Source organism: Heterodontus francisci, chromosome 23, assembly GCF_036365525.1.
Source record: "Heterodontus francisci isolate sHetFra1 chromosome 23, sHetFra1.hap1, whole genome shotgun sequence".
NCBI classification, from domain to species: Eukaryota; Metazoa; Chordata; class Chondrichthyes; order Heterodontiformes; family Heterodontidae; genus Heterodontus; species Heterodontus francisci.
In genome coordinates, this window is record NC_090393.1 from 5,441,922 (window position 1) to 5,460,144 (window position 18,223).

At 40.7% G+C, this 18,223-nt stretch overlaps 1 protein-coding gene across 4 annotated transcripts in view; it reads left to right on the forward strand.

Annotated features, from left to right (window-relative positions):
• The first annotated feature begins 10,427 nt into the window (after positions 1-10,427).
• Positions 10,428-18,223, forward strand: part of sfswap (splicing factor SWAP) — a 122,760-nt gene continuing 114,964 nt past the window's right edge. For all 4 annotated transcript variants that reach the window (XR_010977217.1, XM_068054591.1, XM_068054593.1 and 1 more), the window contains exons 1-4: positions 10,428-10,713; positions 12,567-12,733; positions 13,205-13,336; positions 18,052-18,131. Coding sequence is in view for 3 of the 4 variants with exons in the window: in XM_068054591.1 (XP_067910692.1) it covers positions 10,508-10,713; positions 12,567-12,733; positions 13,205-13,336; positions 18,052-18,131 (585 nt within the window). In the remaining variant the exon portion in view is untranslated. The remainder of the gene's footprint in view (positions 10,714-12,566; positions 12,734-13,204; positions 13,337-18,051; positions 18,132-18,223) is intronic.

Below are 18,223 nucleotides of genomic sequence, written 5' to 3' on the forward strand. Positions count from 1 at the left end.
TCAGGAGTTAAAGAAAATGCATTTTCGGTTGCCGTTGGATACAACCATTTGGAGACTGCGATTCAAAGGGTGCATTCTCATTACCATGGATACAGCCACTGGGAGTGAGCATCAAGTGATACGATTTTAAAATCCAATTTTGAACTGGCTTTTTAGTTGAAGACAGTCTGTTCTAACAGCACAGACAAACAGACAGCTGTGGTGTTAGCACCTGAAAACAAAGCTCTCAGCCATTTAAATTGAAGGAAGAGAAATTTAGACTGTTTAATTATTATTATCTCTCAAAATTCTAAAAAAGGTCAAGCCAAAACAGAGATCTCTGGTAATTTAAACTGAAGGAAGGGAAGTTAGACTGTGACAATCTTTTATCCCTCAAAAACTTTAAAGTCAGATTGATTCTATTGAAAGTGTTTGCAAGTTGTTTCTTGTTGAAATTCACTGGAGAAGGAAAGCATCACTTACTGCTGAAATTAGGCTACGGATTGTTTAACTATAGAAGAATATTTTTTCCCCATTGGATGGCTGTGAGGACTTCAAGCAACATTGGACTGTAAATTTGCAAGGACTCTAATTTTTTCTATTTTAAATGTTGTTTATATCTTCATAGTGTTTAAGAATTTAGTTCTTCTAATTAAAGAATTAATTTGTTGACTTAACGACACCTGGTTTGGTTAGCCTCATTCGGGGGTTAATAGATGGTACAATTTGGCTGGGTCTTTCTTTAATTTGGAAAGTTTAAAATGATATGTTAGGTGATCTGTGGAGGGATTGGATTGAATTAACAGTGCCTTTCTCCCACCACAATCAGAATCGTATATTTTGATTGGGGGCTTTGTCTGGAGCGGTCAGTCGTAACACCCTGCCTCTTCAAGTGGAGATTAATCCTGTCCCTCAGAATCTTTTCCAATAGTTTCCCTACAACTGATGTTAGACTCGCTGGCCTGTAATTACCTGGTTTATCCCTGCTACCCTTCTTGAAGAATGGTACCACATTCGCTGTCCTCCAGTCTTCTGCTACCTCTCCTGTGGCCAGAGAGGATTTGAAAAATTTGTGTCAAAGCCCTTACAATCTCCTCCCTTGCCTCACATAGCAGCCTGGGATACATCTCATCTGGGCCTGGGGATTTATCCACTTTTAAGCCTGCTAAAACCGTTAATACTTCCTCTCTTTCAATGCTAATTTATTCAAGTATATCACAATCCTCCTCCCTGATCTCTACACCTACATCATCCTTCTCCACAGTGAACATAGATGAAAAGTAATCATTTAAAACCTCACCTACGTCCTCCAGTTCCACACACAGATTTCCTCTTTAGTCCCTAATGGGCCCTACTCATTCCCTGGTTCTGCTCTTGCCCTTAATATACTTTAAAAACTCCTTGGGATTTTCCTTTATCTTGCCCACCAGTGCCCCCTCTTCGCTCTCCTAATTACATTTTTAAGTACCCCCCTACACTTTCTATACTCCTCTAGGGCCTCCGCTGTTTTCAGCCCTCTGAATCTGCCATAAGCCTCCTTTTTTTTCCTTATCCAATCCTCTTTATTCCTCGACATCCAGGGTTCCCTGGAGTTGTTGGTCCTACCCTTCACCTTTATGGGAACATGCTGGCCCTGAACTCTCACTATTTCCTTTTTGAATGACTCCCACTGGTCTGACGTAGACTTTCCTACAAGTAGCTGCTCCCAATCCACTTTGGCCAGATCCTGTTTTATCATATTGAAATCGGCCTTCCCTAAATTCAGTACCTTTATTTCCGGTCCCTCTTTGTCCTTTTCCATAACTACCTTAAATCTTACAGAGTTATGGTCACTATCCCCGAAATGCTGCCCCACTGACGCTTCTACCACTTGTCCAGCTTCATTCCCTAAGATTAGGTCCAGTACTGCCCCTTCTCTTGTAGGACTTTCTACGTACTGGCTCAAAAAGCTCTCCCGGATGCACTTAAAGAATTCCTCCCCCTTTAAGCCTTTTGCACTAAGACTATCCCAGTTAATATTGGGGAAGTTGAAATCCCCTACTATTATTTTTACACCTGTCTGAGATTTGCCTACATATCTGCTCCTCTATCTCTCCCTGACTGTTTGGAGGTCTGTAGTACACTCCCAGCCAAGTGATTGCCCCCTTTTTGTTTTTAAGTTGTACCCATATGGCCTCATCTGAGGAACCTTCTAAGATATTATCCCTCCTTACTGCAGTAATTGACTCCTTGATCAACAGTGCAATGCCACCTCCTCTATTACACCCCACCCCTGTCACACCTGTAGTTTCTTTACCCTGGAATATTGAGCTGCCAGTCCTGCCCTTCCTTCAACCATGTCTCTGTGATAGCAATAATATCATATTGCCATGTGTTAATCAACACTCTCAATTCAGCTGCCACACTTGTAAGACTCCTTGTGTTAAAATAGATGCAATCCAGCCTTGCAGTATTCGCTGTGCCTTAACAGGTCTATATTTGCTCTGCCTTCCAGACTGACTTAGTTTCTCCTCTATATTTGGCTGTGCATCACCCCCTACTGTACCTCCACTCTGGATCCTATCCCCCTGCCAAATCAGTTTAAACCCCCACCCCCCCAACAGCACTAGCAAACCTCCCTGCAAGGATGTTGGTCCCATTCCGGTTCAGGTGCAATCTGTCTGACTTGTATAGGTCCCACCTTCACCAGAAACAGAGCCAGTGATCCAGGAAACTAAAGCCCTCCTTTCTGCACCATCTCCTCAACCACGCATTCATCTGCTCTATCCTCCTATTCCTATACTCACTAGCATGTGGCACTGGGAGTAATCCAGAGATTACAACCTTTGAGGTCCTGCTTTTTAATCTCCTACCTAACTCCCTAAATTCTTGTTGCAGGACCTCATCCCTCTTTCTACTTATGTCGTTGGTACCAATGTGAACCACGACCTCTGACTGTTCACCCTCCCCGTTCAGAATGTCCTACAGCTGCTCCGTGACATCCTTGAGCCTAGCACAAGGGAGACAACATACCATCCTAGAGTCATGTATGCGGAAACAGAAATGCCTATCTGTACCCCTTACGATAAACTTCCCTATCACTATAGCTCCCCCACTCTTTCCCCCCCACCCCCCTCCTGTGCAGCTGAGCCACCCGTGGTGCCACAGGCTTGACTCTTGCTGCATTCCCCTGAGTAGCTATCTCCCCCAACAGTATCCAAAGCCGAAAATCTGTTAGAGAGGGAAATGCACCCAGAGGACTCGTGCACTACCTGCCTAGTTCTTCTACTGTGCCTGGTGGTCACCCATTCCCTTTCTGCCTTTACCTGTCATTTAGTCTTTACCTGTTCAATGCTTTCCAATTAAAAGGCAAAGAAACCAGCACACACACAGGTTTTCTTAGGTTTAAAGAAGAAAGATTGAAACTTCCGAAGAAGGGTCACTGACCCGAAACGTTAACTCTGCTTCTCTTTCCACAGATGCTGCCAGACCTGCTGAGTGATTCCAGCATTTCTTGTTTTTATTTCAGATTTCCAGCATCCGCAGTATTTTGCTCTTATTTGAGAGATTCTAACTATCAGGAAAGATTAAACAGGCTTGGGGCTCTTTTCTCTGGAAAAGAGAAAGCTCCGTGGTGATCCAATAGAGAGTCGGAATCCATAGCCTCTGAGTGAGGTCAGAGAATTACCCACGTAGCCAAGGCTAGTTGGTGGGGATACAACCAGATCACCTGGGATGGCCCCCTAGAGCTAACAAGGTTGCTGGCACTCATTCTGGGCTCAAACATTAAAAAGGCCACTTGAGCAAGATACTGAGGCACTTTGAGCAGCTGCAAGCAAATAGGAACTCTCACGTTTAGTTCTGAAGTGGGAGTTAATTAGATGAAAAGGTTGTATAATATTTCACACAAACCAGGATTAGCAGCAGACATGGTTCCTACTGTTGCGTTACCTCAGAATGCAAATTGAGCAGCATGGATGTAGAGTTGTAGCTTCTTCCACCAAGGGGGAAGTGGACACTGGGTTTATAAGGCAACACTGGACAATACTAAGGGGAAAAAAGAGAGACCAAAGATTAAGCGATGTTATTATCTGGCTTCTAGTGCTGATATCCAATAAGGAATTCAGGAATTTTTTTTAATCCAAAACATGGTGAGAATGTAGAACTCGCTACTACAAGAGTTGTATAGCACAGTAATCCAGAGGCCCGGACTAATGCTCCGGACACATGAGTTCAAATCCCACCACAGCAGCTGGGGGAATTTAAATTCAATTAATTAATAAATCTGGAATAAAATGCTAACCTCATTAACAATCATGAAACTACCAGATTGTCATAAAACCCCATCTGGCTCACTAATGTCCTTCCTTTAGGGAAGGAAATCTGCTGTCTTTACCTGGTCTGACCTACATGTGACTCCAGACCCACAGTAATGTGGTTGACATTAGCTGCCCTCTGAGATGGCCTGGCAATTAAGCCACACAGTTGTATCAAAATGCTCCAGAAAAGTCAAATAAGAAAACCTACACACCAAGAACTGCAGCAGTTCAAGAAGGCAGCTCACCACCACCTTCTCAAGGGCAATTAGGGATGGGCAATAAATGCTGGCCGAGCCAGTGATGGCCACATCCCATGAACAAACATTCAAAAAATTAAGTGGAAGCTTGATGAGGGAGAAAGGAATAGAAGATATGCTGATAGGGATGAGATAAAGGAGGGTGGGAGGAGGCTCTTGTGGAACATAAACACCAGTTGGGCTGAATGGCCTGCTTTTATGCTCTTATTATGTGGAATATTGTTCATTATTAAACACACTCTGTTCAACATACATTTGTGTCTGTAGTTTCTTTGGCAGATGAAGACCATGTTGTTTAGTGCTGTATAGGAACCCGAAGTAACATTGCGAGCTGCCAATCAGACTCCTAAACTGGAATAGACTTTTCATTCCTCTCAAACAGATGCAATAAAAAACATGGCACTATTTGAAGAACGAGGGAGTTCTCCCTGGTGTCCTGGCCAATATTTATCCCACAGCCAGCATTACTGAAACAGATTATCTGGTCATTATCACCTTGCTGTTTGTGGGATTTTGCTATGGGTAAATTGGCTGCCATGTTTCTCTGCATTACAACAGTGATTGTACTTCTAAATTACTTAATTGTCCGTAAAATGCTTTGGGATGTTCTGAGGTTGGGAAAGGAGCTATATAAATGCAAGTCATTCTTTCTTTTACTGATGATGTTGCCAACTGAATGTTTCTAGTTACCAGGTGAAAGGTAACCTCTGAGTGCAATGCTGTTTGAGTAAAACTACAGTTACATGTCAACTTCACATGAAAGCAATGGTACAGCTCCAGCAGCAAGTCGCAATCTGACTATAATATAAAACTAAGAGAAAAGGATTGCATGAAAGCAAAAAAGAGTAGAGACTCTGCAGTAGTGATATAAAGAACATGCAAAGGGATACAAGAAAATGTGCTAAGAATAGTCTTGGCTTTTGTTATGTATTTGTAAGGCTACATGTGGACTCACAGCAGCCATTATTGAACAAACTTTATTTACACCTCCCCAAACAGAGCGGGCTGTATAACAAAATGTTCAGCTATGGCAATATACTACACTCCTTCCCCACTTAAAAAAAACTTATACATTAAAATATAAAATGATACAGGTACATAATTTCCCAGTATACAATAACAATACCTGAAATTTAACAGGTTGGGCTGCATTCTTCTTGTTAATGTAATCAGAACTAAAACATATATGACCAATATTTCCAGAGTAATTTACATGTAAAAAAAATGTTTTTCCTTAACTCCAGTATGTCTTTAACAAAAATATCATCATTTGACAAGAAGTAATGAAAAGAACAACTTATTTCCTCTTCCTTCCTACAAACTTTCAATTAACCTATCTGGCTTCTTTCTTTCTGTCTGGGTATCTTCTTCCTTTTCTATGAGCTTGACTCCGCGCTCTCAACATCTCAGACTGTGTCGACCCTGAACTTTGACTTTGACTACCAACTCCAATTAATAGTTGGCACTGTGAAAATGATTGATTAGTCTCAATCAAAGATCCTGACTCACTCTGTTCTACCAATGGATTCTATGATACTGGCAAACTTTCAGTTTCTTTGTGACTTTAACTTTCTTTCTGACTTTTGCTTGGGACTATAATAATTTGGACTATAGAAGGTTTCTCACGCTGTCCCTTTGTCAGATTTCCTCTTTCAAGCAAATGATCTACATGACACTGATGAAATCTCTCTCCAGTCTTCATTAGATATGTGAATGCACCTCGTCTTTTTATAACAACTCCAAACACATTCTTCTCCTTATCACCTCAGTGGTTTTTCATCATAACCTTCCGACCAGCACTGAACTCTCTAAGTTTCATGCTTCGTGTGGCATGACTCATCTTCACTCTGTCTTGCTTTTCTCTTACTTTGCTATTGACATCAGCCTTAAGCAAACTAAACCTTGTCATAGGAGCATGTTTAAATACTAACTTGTAAGGTGAGAAACCTGTTGTAGGCTATGGGGTCATTCTGTAAGAGAACAAAAAGTTGTCTAGCCTGTGTCGAAGAGGGACATGGAAATTACTGTCTAGCTTGTTACCTGACAAATACTTCTGTAAAGACCTCTTCACAGTTTGTACACTTCTTTCTGCAGTACCATTCGATGCTGGGTGATATGGTGGTATTAGAGTGTGTTTGACTCCATTCTTACTCAGAAATATTTTAAACTCTTCTGAAGTAAACTGTGACTATTATCTGGCACCAACATCTTTGGCAACCCATAAATTGCAAACCATAAATTGCAAACCAGTTTCTCAAAACCTCAACAGTTTTGGTACTTATGGTATTGGGCATACACTCAACATTTATTCACTTGCTTTAGCTATCAAACAAAACAAAATACTCTTTCCCTTCTACTTTCAAAGAAATCAACATGAAAGGTAAGCAATTCCTTGCTCTTGTCAGTTAATACTAATTGTAAATATGCATTTGACATATCTATCTTACTGTACGCCTTCCCATTTGCTAAATTCTAAAACAAATCATCACTAGTAGGCAGTGGGTAAGTATCATTTTCAACTACCTTATTTACCGTTTGTTTATAATCTCCACAAATCCGAACGGACCCTCTGATTTTTGAACTAGCACAATGGGTGTGGTCCATTCACTGATTTTCACCTTCTTAATTGCCCTGTTCTTTTTAATCTATCCAGCTCTTTACTTATTGCTTCTAACTGTGCATTTTGCAAAATGTTGGCTGTACAATGTTCTTTATCTTGACTTCGGCCTTAGAGTCATGGAGAGATACAGCACCGAAACAGGTCCTTCGGCCCAACGAGTCTGTGCCGACCATCAACCACTCATTTACACTAATCCTACATTAATCCCATTTTCCCTCTCACATCCCCACCTTCCCTCAATTCTCCAACACCTACCTACACTAGGGGCAATTTTTGTACAATGGCCAATTTACCTATCAACCGGCAAGTCTTTGGCATGTCTAATTTTATCATTTGGTCCTCCTAGCTCAAAGACCACTTTGTGCTATCTTAGCACTTCCTCAACGTCAAACGTACTCTTACTAATCCCTATTGTAAATAACTTGGCCCAGTTTAATGGTATTTTCTTAAGCCAATTCCTTTCCATCAGGGAGATTTTGTTCCGTCCTAATACTACCAATGGCAAGTAATAGGATTGATCATCGTATTCCACCCTAACACTTCACCTAACACTGGAAGACTGTTATTGGAATAACTAGTCAGTTTCACATCTGTTTTGCATAAGGGAATGTGACTTAGGGACTTCTTGTACTCTCCTTCCAAGATAACAGACACTGCTGCAGCTGTATCAATGATGAAAGTAAGTTATGAATCTCCGACTTTCATTTTTATTGTGGGCGCTGGAATTATATCTTCAGCCCTTTTACTCTCATCTTCCATGTGCTGTTTTTCCTGCTCTCTGACTGAGTACAAGTCTTGATCTTCCTGCTCGATAACATCAATTTCTGTTTTCATATCTATCATGTGCGCATTTGAGAACTTCCAGGCTCCTGAACCAGCTTTAGATCAACCACGACCTCGACCTGGTGCATTGCTGTGACTTGGACATTTACCCATGACCTGGAGCATTACTGTTTCCTCTACTCCTGGTGCTGTCTGGATAATATTGACTTAGCATTTTGGCTGGAAATGGCAGCAATTAGATGGTTAGTGGCTACTGTGGCAACGATAGCATCTAAATTTCTGACTCTGAGTCTGTGAACTTGGCTGACATGGCTTGGTGCCATCGTATGAATCCAGAATCTCATTAATTTCAGAATCATCCATAGTACTGGGCTCTCGCGGGCAACATTGGTTAGACACCACCGCAAAAGCAACTGGCCCCATCATGGTGAGGAAAATATTTACTTTATCTTTTATTAGCTTTCAGCCAAATGTGTAACCTTCATTCGTAATTACGCCAGTCCTCTTTGTTGGGGTTGAATTCCATTTTCCCAAAATATGTTTTCAGTGCCTTTTTTTTAAAATCTGGTAAAATGTTGACTCTCTGAATTCTACATGAACACAATGTGTACCCACACGGAGCCATCGTTCAAATCGTCCAAACTTCCTCAAAATCAACTTTGGGAATTCCAAAAATTGTGTCACAATGTTCTTCAGACTGTAATTTCTCGAATGAAATGTAAAAAAGAATTCAATCCCATCTCGTTTGTTGTGTATTTCACTGAGTAAGGCGACATGTAGACTCAAAGCAAGCATCCATTCTTGAACAAACTTTATTTACACCTCCCCAAACAGAGAGGGCAGTACAACAAAATGCTTAGCTATGGCAATATACGACTGTTGTTTTGGATCAGTTGACTCAGGCTAACATGTAATTAGTGGGTTTCACATTTGCTATGGAAGATAAGGGCAGCACAGTGGTTAGCCTCACAGCTCCAGCGACCTGGGTTCAGTTCTGGGTGCTGCCTGTGCGGAGTTTGCAAGTTTTCCCTGTGACCGTGTGGGTTTCCGCCAGGTGCTCCAGTTTCCTCCCACAGCCAAAGACTTGCAGGTTGATAGGTAAATTGGCCATTGTAAATTGCCCCTAGTGTAGGTAGGTGGTAGGAGAATGGTGGAGATGTGGTAGGGAATATGGAGTTAATGTAGGATTAGTATAAAATGGGTTGTTGTTCGGCACAGACTCGGTGGGCTGAAGGTCCTGTTTCAGTGCTGTATCTCTCAATAAAATATTTTATTTTTTGAAAAAGGAGCAGCAGAAAAAATAAAATGTTGAATTTTAAAAATCAAATGAATTAATGGAAGACTGAGAAAGTTAGAGAAAAATTGAGCTTCCTCTCTTCCACATTTTATTTCAGAAAAAGAACATTTAAAAAAACAAAGAAAATTTGGTAAACATTTAGCAAGGTATATTGAAGCAAATGTAACATTTAAGATTTTCAAAAACTTTTTGAGAACTCATAGATGTGTTTTAAGGGTTAGCCAACTAAGTACATGAGAGAGAAAGGAATAGTAGGATGTGAAGTAAATACTGGGACGAGGCTTGTGTAGGGCATCAACAGCAGCATAGACTAGTTGGCCGAATGTGCTGTAAATAGTATGTCATTCTACAAATCAGTGTGCATCTTTTTAAATATATATAAATAATAAAAGAAAGGGTGAAGCGAATCTGTGGAGCTGGAAGTGGGATAGTTTGCAAGGAGGTTGGATGCTGCCATATTGTTGGCAAGGTGGGGGAGAAGTGGACTAAAAAGTAAATATGTGAGAAACTTTTTAAACACTTAAATAGTCTCAGGTGTGGACCACACTTACACTAACTACCAAAAGCAAAGAAAATTATCCCTCAATGTACATTACTAAAACAGATAATCTGTTAATTTATCTCATGGCTGTTTGTGGGAGCATCCTGTGCGCAAATTGGCTGCTGCATTTCCTACATTCCAACAGCGATTACATTTCAAAAACGTGTTTCATCGGCTGTAAAGCTCTTTGGGGGGGATCCAGTGGTCGTGAAAGGCGCCATATAAATGCAAGTCTTTCTATTGCTTTATTTTTGTTGTGAGCAGCTGATCCAGGGTAGCAGAACAGCAAACTTTCTAATTGGGATGGAGGAGTTCTGATGAAAGGCCATCGACCTGAATCGTTAACCTTGTTTCTCTCTCTCTCTCTCTGCTGCCTGTCCTGCTGAGCATTCTCTGATTTTATTTCAGCTTTGCAGCATCTGCAGGAGTTGTTTGAGAGAGGGTGGATTGGGGAAGGGATTTACACACACGCCTCGCACATTCGACACGGAGTATATTTCACGGGGGACACGAGTGAAATTAAATATAGAGGGTTAAGTGCTGTGGCAGTGAGCGAGTGTCTTGGTATTTCTGTGCCTGTGAATGGGCGGCGGCATGAGACGAATGTGCGGAGCGGGGTTGGAGGATGGTTGAGGTGGGCGGGTGGCCGCCATTTTGTTGTTGAGGCGGGAGGAGAAGAGGCTCCGGTAGGAGGAGGAGGGGGGGATTATACACACGTACCGCGGCCAAATCATGGCCCAGGCAAGGGTCTACCCTTTCCCCAGCCACCGCAAGAAGCAGCAGCAGAAGGAGGAGGAAAAGAAGAAGAAGAAGGTGGTGGAGCTGCTGGTGTTCGGCTACGCCTGCAAGCTGTTCAGGGAGGATGACAAGGCCCAGTTCCACGAGCAAGGCAAGCACCTCATTCCCTGGATGGGAGACCCGGCCCTCCTCATTGATAGGTCGGTTAATCCACTCACACACTCTCTATCTCCCCTCCCCCTCAAGGAAACAACACTTTTTCATTTTTTTTCCTTTAATATAAGTTGGAATGATAAGCTTAACTCATAGAAGCACAATGTACGTTTAAAATACATTGAAATGCTGGGATTTGGGGGCCCATTATCTTTGAGTCTTAAAATAAGGTGTTGGCTGTGGCTGTGTGGGTCAAATTCTTGCTTCTGAGTCAGAAAGTCTTGGGATACGACCCACTCCAGAGAATGGAGCATAAAGTCCAGGCTGACACTCCCAGACCAGTACTGAGGGAGCGCAGCGCTGCCGGAGGGGCAGTACTGAGGGAGTGCCGCGCTGCCGGAGGGGCAGTACCGAGGGAGCGCCGCGCTGCCGGAGGGGCAGTACTGAGGGAGCGCCGCGCTGCCGGAGGGGCAGTACTGAGGGAGCGCCGCGCTGCCGGAGGGGCAGTACTGAGGGAGCGCCGCGCTGCCGGAGGGGCAGTACTGAGGGAGCGCCGCGCTGCCGGAGGGGCAGTACTGAGGGAGCGCCGCGCTGCCGGAGGGGCAATATCGAGGGCGCATTGGGCTGTCAGTGGGGATGTACGTGGGAATGTGCATTGTCGGAGGATCATTGCTGATGGAGCGCTGCGCCGTTGGAGAGGGAGTGCCACACTGTCAGAGGTGCTGTCTTTCAGATGAGGCTTTAAAGCGAGACCTCCTCGGCACTCTCGGGTGACTGTAAGTGATCCCATGGCCACTATTTTGAAGAGCAGGGGACTTCTCCCCAGTGTCCTGGGCAATATTTATCCCTCAATCAGCATCGCTGAAAAACAGATTATCTGGTTGTTGGCACGTTGATGTTTGGGAGCTTGCAGTTCGCAATTTGGCTGTTGCATTTCTAACATTACAACAGTGACTACCCTTCAAAAGTACTTCATTTGCTGTAAAGCACTTTGAACATCCTGTGGTTATGAAGGGCGCTATAGAAATGGAAGTCGCTTCTTTCTAAAATACATTAAATTGCTGGGTTTTGGGGTGCATTATGTGTTTAATATTAGCTGCTTGCAGTCTATTATTCTACCTAACCTTTCTCTGCTTTCTTTATTTGTGCATATATTTATATAAATGGACTCGAGCCGAATGGCCGGTTTCAGTGCTGTATATTCTATGTAATCTTTGTGTGTGTGTGTATACAATATATATATATATATATATATGTCTCTCTCTGTCACGTAATCCAGAGCTTCTCTCCCCAGTCAATTTGCCAGGTAGTAAAATGGCTAGGAAAAAAAAAACAGGCCTAGTCATGATTTTGCTTCCAAGCGATGGGCCTCCAGTTGACGAAGAGCTCTCACTCTCCTCCACCTCCTTCTCCAGGAAAACGCAGAGCATGGTGAAACGAGGATATTTACGGCCCTTTTGGTTCTTGCTGCTAGGTATTTATGTCCTCGGCGTTTGCGCGCCTGTTTAAAACTGCTTTTTGCAGATGAAATGTTGTCAAGCAGGAGTGTCTTTGAAAGATAGCAGTGCGAGTGATTGACTGAAACATGCACGGTAAGATTTTTTTTTTAAACGGTGTTAGTACTTGGCAAACCGGGTGTTTGTTTACTTTTTGTTAACCATTCAATATTGTGGTGAGGAACAGGGTTAAGTTTTTTGCAATGTACTTTCTACCATCTCAGAAAGACAGTTAAATTATTAAATTTAAATATACAATATACTAAGCTATTTCATTTTCATATTTCTATGTCATTTGTCATGTTAATTGTTTCGTTAAATATCGCTTTCAGGTTGCCTAGTGTGGTAAGTATGTGATCTGGTCTGTTTTTTTTATTGTATTGACCAACGTCTTCACCTTGCAGGTATGATTGTCGGGGTCACTTACATGACCTCTCAGAATGTGATGCTGAGTACACTTGGAACAGAGATTATCAGTTATCGGAAGAAGAGGCAAGGATTGACGCTCTTTGCGATGAAGAGAGGTATTTAGCCTTGCATACGGACTTGCTTGAGGAGGAGGCAAGGCAAGGTACTTTTTGCAAAACAACTTTACCTTTCAACCAAATTCATGTGAATTTCTGCAAATATTTACAACCTCCTGTAATTTGACCATGCACTCATTTTTTTGATATTCCTTATTTGACAGTATCCTGGGAATTGGAAAAGGAATCCTTCCTTGTCAAAAGGATCTCAGGAGTAGTTAAATTAGCCTGCAAAAGAGAATTGTTCGCAACTTAGGGCAGAATGGAAACTAAGAGTTCTGTTTTGTCTTTCTCTTCAATGGGAAAGCTGATTTGTCTGCTGAATATATGTTTTGAGGCTTTCTCACAGTTTTCATTAAAATTGATGACAATTGTATTTTAAAGCTTATCAATGATTTACTCTATACTATTGCTATTGAATGTCAGATTTTAACTTTACGTGCATGTTGGATTTTAGAGTAGTGTTTGCTTCTTTAAGTCTAATGCATTTTTCCCCTCCACAATTCTCTGCTTTTAAGAGGAAGAATATCGACGTCTGAATGAGGCGTTAGCAGAGGATGGCATCTATAATGCAGTTGGATTTGCTTATAACAGTGATTACTATGATCCATCACAACCAACAGAAGAAGAAGAACTCAGCAAAACAGATGGTAAGTATATAGAATTTATTTCCGTTTTGTGTCCGTAAAGTCAATCTTTTGTAGATGTCATATATTCATAACCTCTGCAGTCTGATTAGTATCTTTATTGCAATAGTACTTCTTTTAATACAGGATTTCTAGTTATTCTTTCACCAAAGGCTTCAGCAGAATCAGAACTTCACACTCTGGAAAAAGCTACATAAATCTGACCATGTGTAAAAACAGGCCAAAGAATGTAAATACAAATTCTGGCCTTGTGACTTGTTTATATTCATAGAATATGGAAGTTTAATTGGGAACTGTTTTCTCCTGAGTTGAAAAGGCAGGTTTACATCTAATGAGCTCAATATTATTTGAGGGATAAACACTCTATTTCCTTGAAATCTGCCTGTTATAATTTCAGCATCTATCATCAAAGAAAATAGTTTCCTAATCTTGTTCTATGACAAAGTCTTTGATTAGGATTCAAGTTTCATAACAACATTATAACTGCTCCTTCCTTGAATCTAATTTTGTGTGGTGGCATAGCCATTGGAGTTAGTCTGGGTAGAAACTCTGGAGGGTATAGACTGTTATCATCATCTGTAGAATCTATGCTGATGTATTCTTTTAATTCATCTGATAGCTTTTCTAAAACTTTTTCATTCAAATCTAGTGAATCTTCATTTTTAGCGCAAAGAACACTTTGAATAATTTGTATCAAATAATTGTCCCTGCCATTTTGCCACACTTAACCAATTCCATCATCTCATCCTCCCTCCCATGCTATCCCTCTCATGCCATTCCTTCCATCCCATTCCTTCTGTCCCATCCCTCACAAAAACAGTCTCCAGCCAGAGTAACTTTGTTGTTGGGCTCCCCTTACCTTCTGCTGTTTTTTGTTCTCCACCAACCTTTGGTAGTGTCATGTGCTCCAGTCCTCTGCGTGCACCAGGCACCGCCCGCCAATAGATGCGGCCCTTAAACTGACCAATCAAAACAGTCTGGATAGACAAAAACTGAGTATTATTATAGATTGAACCTAAAGCATTTCTAATCCCCAGTTGGGTTTGAAAAGCTTTTTGCTCTTCATTCCAAAGTAAAGTATAAATATAGGTCTGAAGTTTAGCCATTTGACATTTATTAAAGTATATAAGACTAACAGTAAATTTGATAAGTTTATGTGCCTATCTCAGTTAATCAATGATGACAAATGAATACTTGTATAACTATAGGAGTCCTGAATCTTGGCTTTTGTTAAACTTTGTGGATTTGGTAAATGGATTGTTCCGGAGATTATCTATCCAAATAATTGTATATTCACATTTCTGATAACCAGAATGACTCATTGCTGGTTTATGAAATATAATTCGAAGCTTGGCTAGTGAAGACAGAGGAAATTATCTGCTGAACTGCTGTTCCATTACAAACATGAAAACAGTTTTGGGGAACCATAGTGGAGCAAAAATGAGATCACAGGACAGAGAGATATACACAGCAGTAAAATTTAAAGTATACCAAAAAATTGCAGGGATCAGATTGAGGAAAATATAAAAAGTGATAAAGATATAAATTATATGTACATCAGTGTCTGTAATGTATCTAATAAGGTTAGTGAACTGCAAGCACAAATTGCCACATGGGATTAAGACATGGTTGCATTAACAGAGACAAGACAAGGAATCGGTTCTTAATGTTCCTGGTTACAAAGTATTCAGAAATGATGGAGAAGGGGACGTTGTAGTATTGATTAAGAATGATGTTACAGTTCTATATAGAAAGAATGTGTTAGATGGTTCTAGGACTGAATCTACTTGGCTTAAGTTTAGGAAGACAGAACAAGAAGAGGGGGGAGATGTTACATTGCTGGAAGTTTTTTTCAGTAAAACTCCAAACAATAAGAAGGAGATAGATGACCAAATTTGTCAGCAAATTTCAATGGTGTGAAACAAAAATAGAGTAGTAATATTAGGAGATAGTAATATTACCCTAATATGGACTGGGGAACAAACCAGGTGCTAAGAGGAAAATACAGGAATTTCTGATATATGTATAGGAGAACGTTCTCGATCACCAATATTTCTCCAGCCCAACAAGGAAGAAACTGTAAAATAAAAGCAAAATACTGCGGATGCTGGAAATCTGAAATAAAAACAAGAAATACTGGAAATACTCAGCAGGTCTGGCAGCATCTGTGGAGAGAGAAGCAGAGTTAACATTTCGGGTCAGTGACCCTTCTTCGGAACTGACCCGAAACGTTAACTCTGCTTCTCTCTCCACAGATGCTGCCAGACCTGCTGAGTATTTCCAGCATTTCTTGTTTTTATTATAGGAAGAAACAGTGTTTGATTTTGTTCTGGGTATTGAAGTAGGGCAAGTGTAGTGTGTTATAGTTGGAGATCATCCAGCTAACAGTGACCACAACTAAAGTAACTATGACTAGAGACCCGAAAACATTGAAGATAAAAGTGCTCAATTGGGAAAGAGCTAATCTTAGTGATTCCAGGAAGGGACCAAGTACAGGTAAACTAGAAAAGATAATTGCACAATAAGGGAGCAATGGAGAACATGCAGGGAAGAGGTAGTTCAGATACAAGCTAGGCATATTATTTTGAAAGGAAAAGGTAGTGTTGCGACGGAGGTTGGAGGAACGCACTGTCTTTCTCTAGTTCCACTACTCCACTAGTCACAACATATATTTAAATGTTTCACCCAGTTACCGATACGGCCAATTATATACTTTAACAATATTAGTTTCAGAATAAAAATCTGCCAACCAGGTTTCTTTAATAAGCAACAAAATTATTGATTTATAATAAAACAAGCCTTATTCAATAAAGATGCAAAGCTTATTAACACACAGTTTGAAATATCTAAGCATAAATATCTACCCTTCTAAAATAACCTAACACACCGGTTAAAGAAAAAAATAATGAAAAATGAAAAAACTAGCTCTGCAGAGATCAACTTCTTAAAAAAAAATACTTTGGCCAAGTTATTGTCAGTTGTTGGAAAAAAAAATAAGATATGGAATGTTCCAGATGGCCTTTGTCTGGCATCCAGGTACCCTTCACTATGATCTTTCTGGAGCAGTTCTGTTCAGAACTCGTCGAGGAGTAGTCTTGCAGGCTTTTCGGGAGAATTACTGCATCTGCGGGTTCAGTTGTCACTGGATTCTCAGAAGATTTTTCAAAACAGGTGGCAAAGGATGAATTGGGTGGTTTCTCTCTTAGTAGTCTATAAATACCAACTGAGCATCCAAATCAGAAAGCCAAAAACCCCTGACAACCATAAACCTAGACATGTGACTTCTCTGTAAACAACTCCAATAGCCAGCAAGGCTCCTTATGTTTATTTAGCACTTCACTGTGTCATGCAAACCACCCCCCCCTCCCCCTACTGCTCAGAATGAGGCATATTTTGTCATATGAACATTGATCTTAAACTGTTGCTGTACCGGCAACCAAAGACTCCACAATTGAACTCAAAGGACTGTAATTATAATCCCGAGATTGCCTGAACCTTTGCTCCTTTATTCTTTTCTACATTTTCTGTCTCTTTCTGCATGTGTGTTTATCCTGTATGCATGGTCATATTGCATATTCGTAGTCATTAACTGGATTAGAGTTTAAGATTAATAAACTTGCACCTTGTTTAAATCTAAGGAAACCTGACTGATTTCTTTGCCTTACAATTGGAGCAGTGAACAAGGATTCATTGAGGGGGAGCTAAAAACACGGTGTTTCTAAAATTAAACCCTGACATAAAAGAGGTTTCCAAGATGATAGGTTTTGGTAAGAATAAATAGGGAAAAATATTCCCCCTGGCGTTGATCAATAACCAGGGGTCATGGATTCAAATTCTTAGGCAGAAGATCTGCAGGGGTGATGAGAATTTTTTTCATTAAGTTGTTGGGATCTGGAATGCTCCATCTGAAAAGGTGGTGGAAACTGATTCCATAAATAATTTTAAAAGGGAGTTGGACAGGTACTTGAGGACAAGGAATTCACAGGGTTACAGATAAATGCAGGGATGTTGGATGAAACACAAGTGCTTTATCTAAGATCCAGCACAGGGACAATGGGCCGAAGGCCTGTGCTGCAGTTTGTGATTTTATATTTATTAGTACAATGCTTTAAATCATAATGTACTTTACAGTAGAAGTAATGTATATAACCTTGGTATAGATGCAATTAGTGTAAATAGGCCAACTTAATAGCTTTTAAAATTGCTGTTTTTTTTCCAGTTTATCCATAGAGATGAGGTGCAAGTTTGCAGTGCACTTAGTTTGTACTGTATATATTCAACCTAATAATCAAGTTTAACTTGATTCTTATATCAATATTCCAACGAGTAAAGAAAGGAAGCTGTATTTATACTGGCACCTTTCATATCCTCGGGATGTCTAAAGTACTTCACAGCCAAAAGGCCCTCTCTGAAGGCTATTTAATCAATGCAGATGAGTAAATGGACATTTTCATTAATTGCATTACAGACTATGGATTGCATCTATTGTACTAACAGTAAGCTTGATACTCTGATAAAATGGTCAAGTAGAGAGATATTTTCAGATGAATAACTGAATTAAGCTCAAGTATAATGAGAATGTATAATTTAGTCATCTGCAGTAATTTAATAGTATTTGGTGAGGGGGATTTTTTTTTTGCTTAGACCACTACATCTCCATGTGTAGTTGTACATTGTATTGCATTGCTAGCTTTCTCTTTTTATCTTTTGTATGGCAGTTGAGAGTGATAACACGGAAGAGAATGAGGAGCCATACACTGCTCCTCCTGGGCTACTTGTCCCTTCTGATGTAGAAGTTGTAAGTATCTTGCGTCTCTTGCAATTACATCATGTAGAATGTTGTTAGTTGTAGTGAGAAAATAAAGTCTGTTTTCACAAGGAGATATAAGC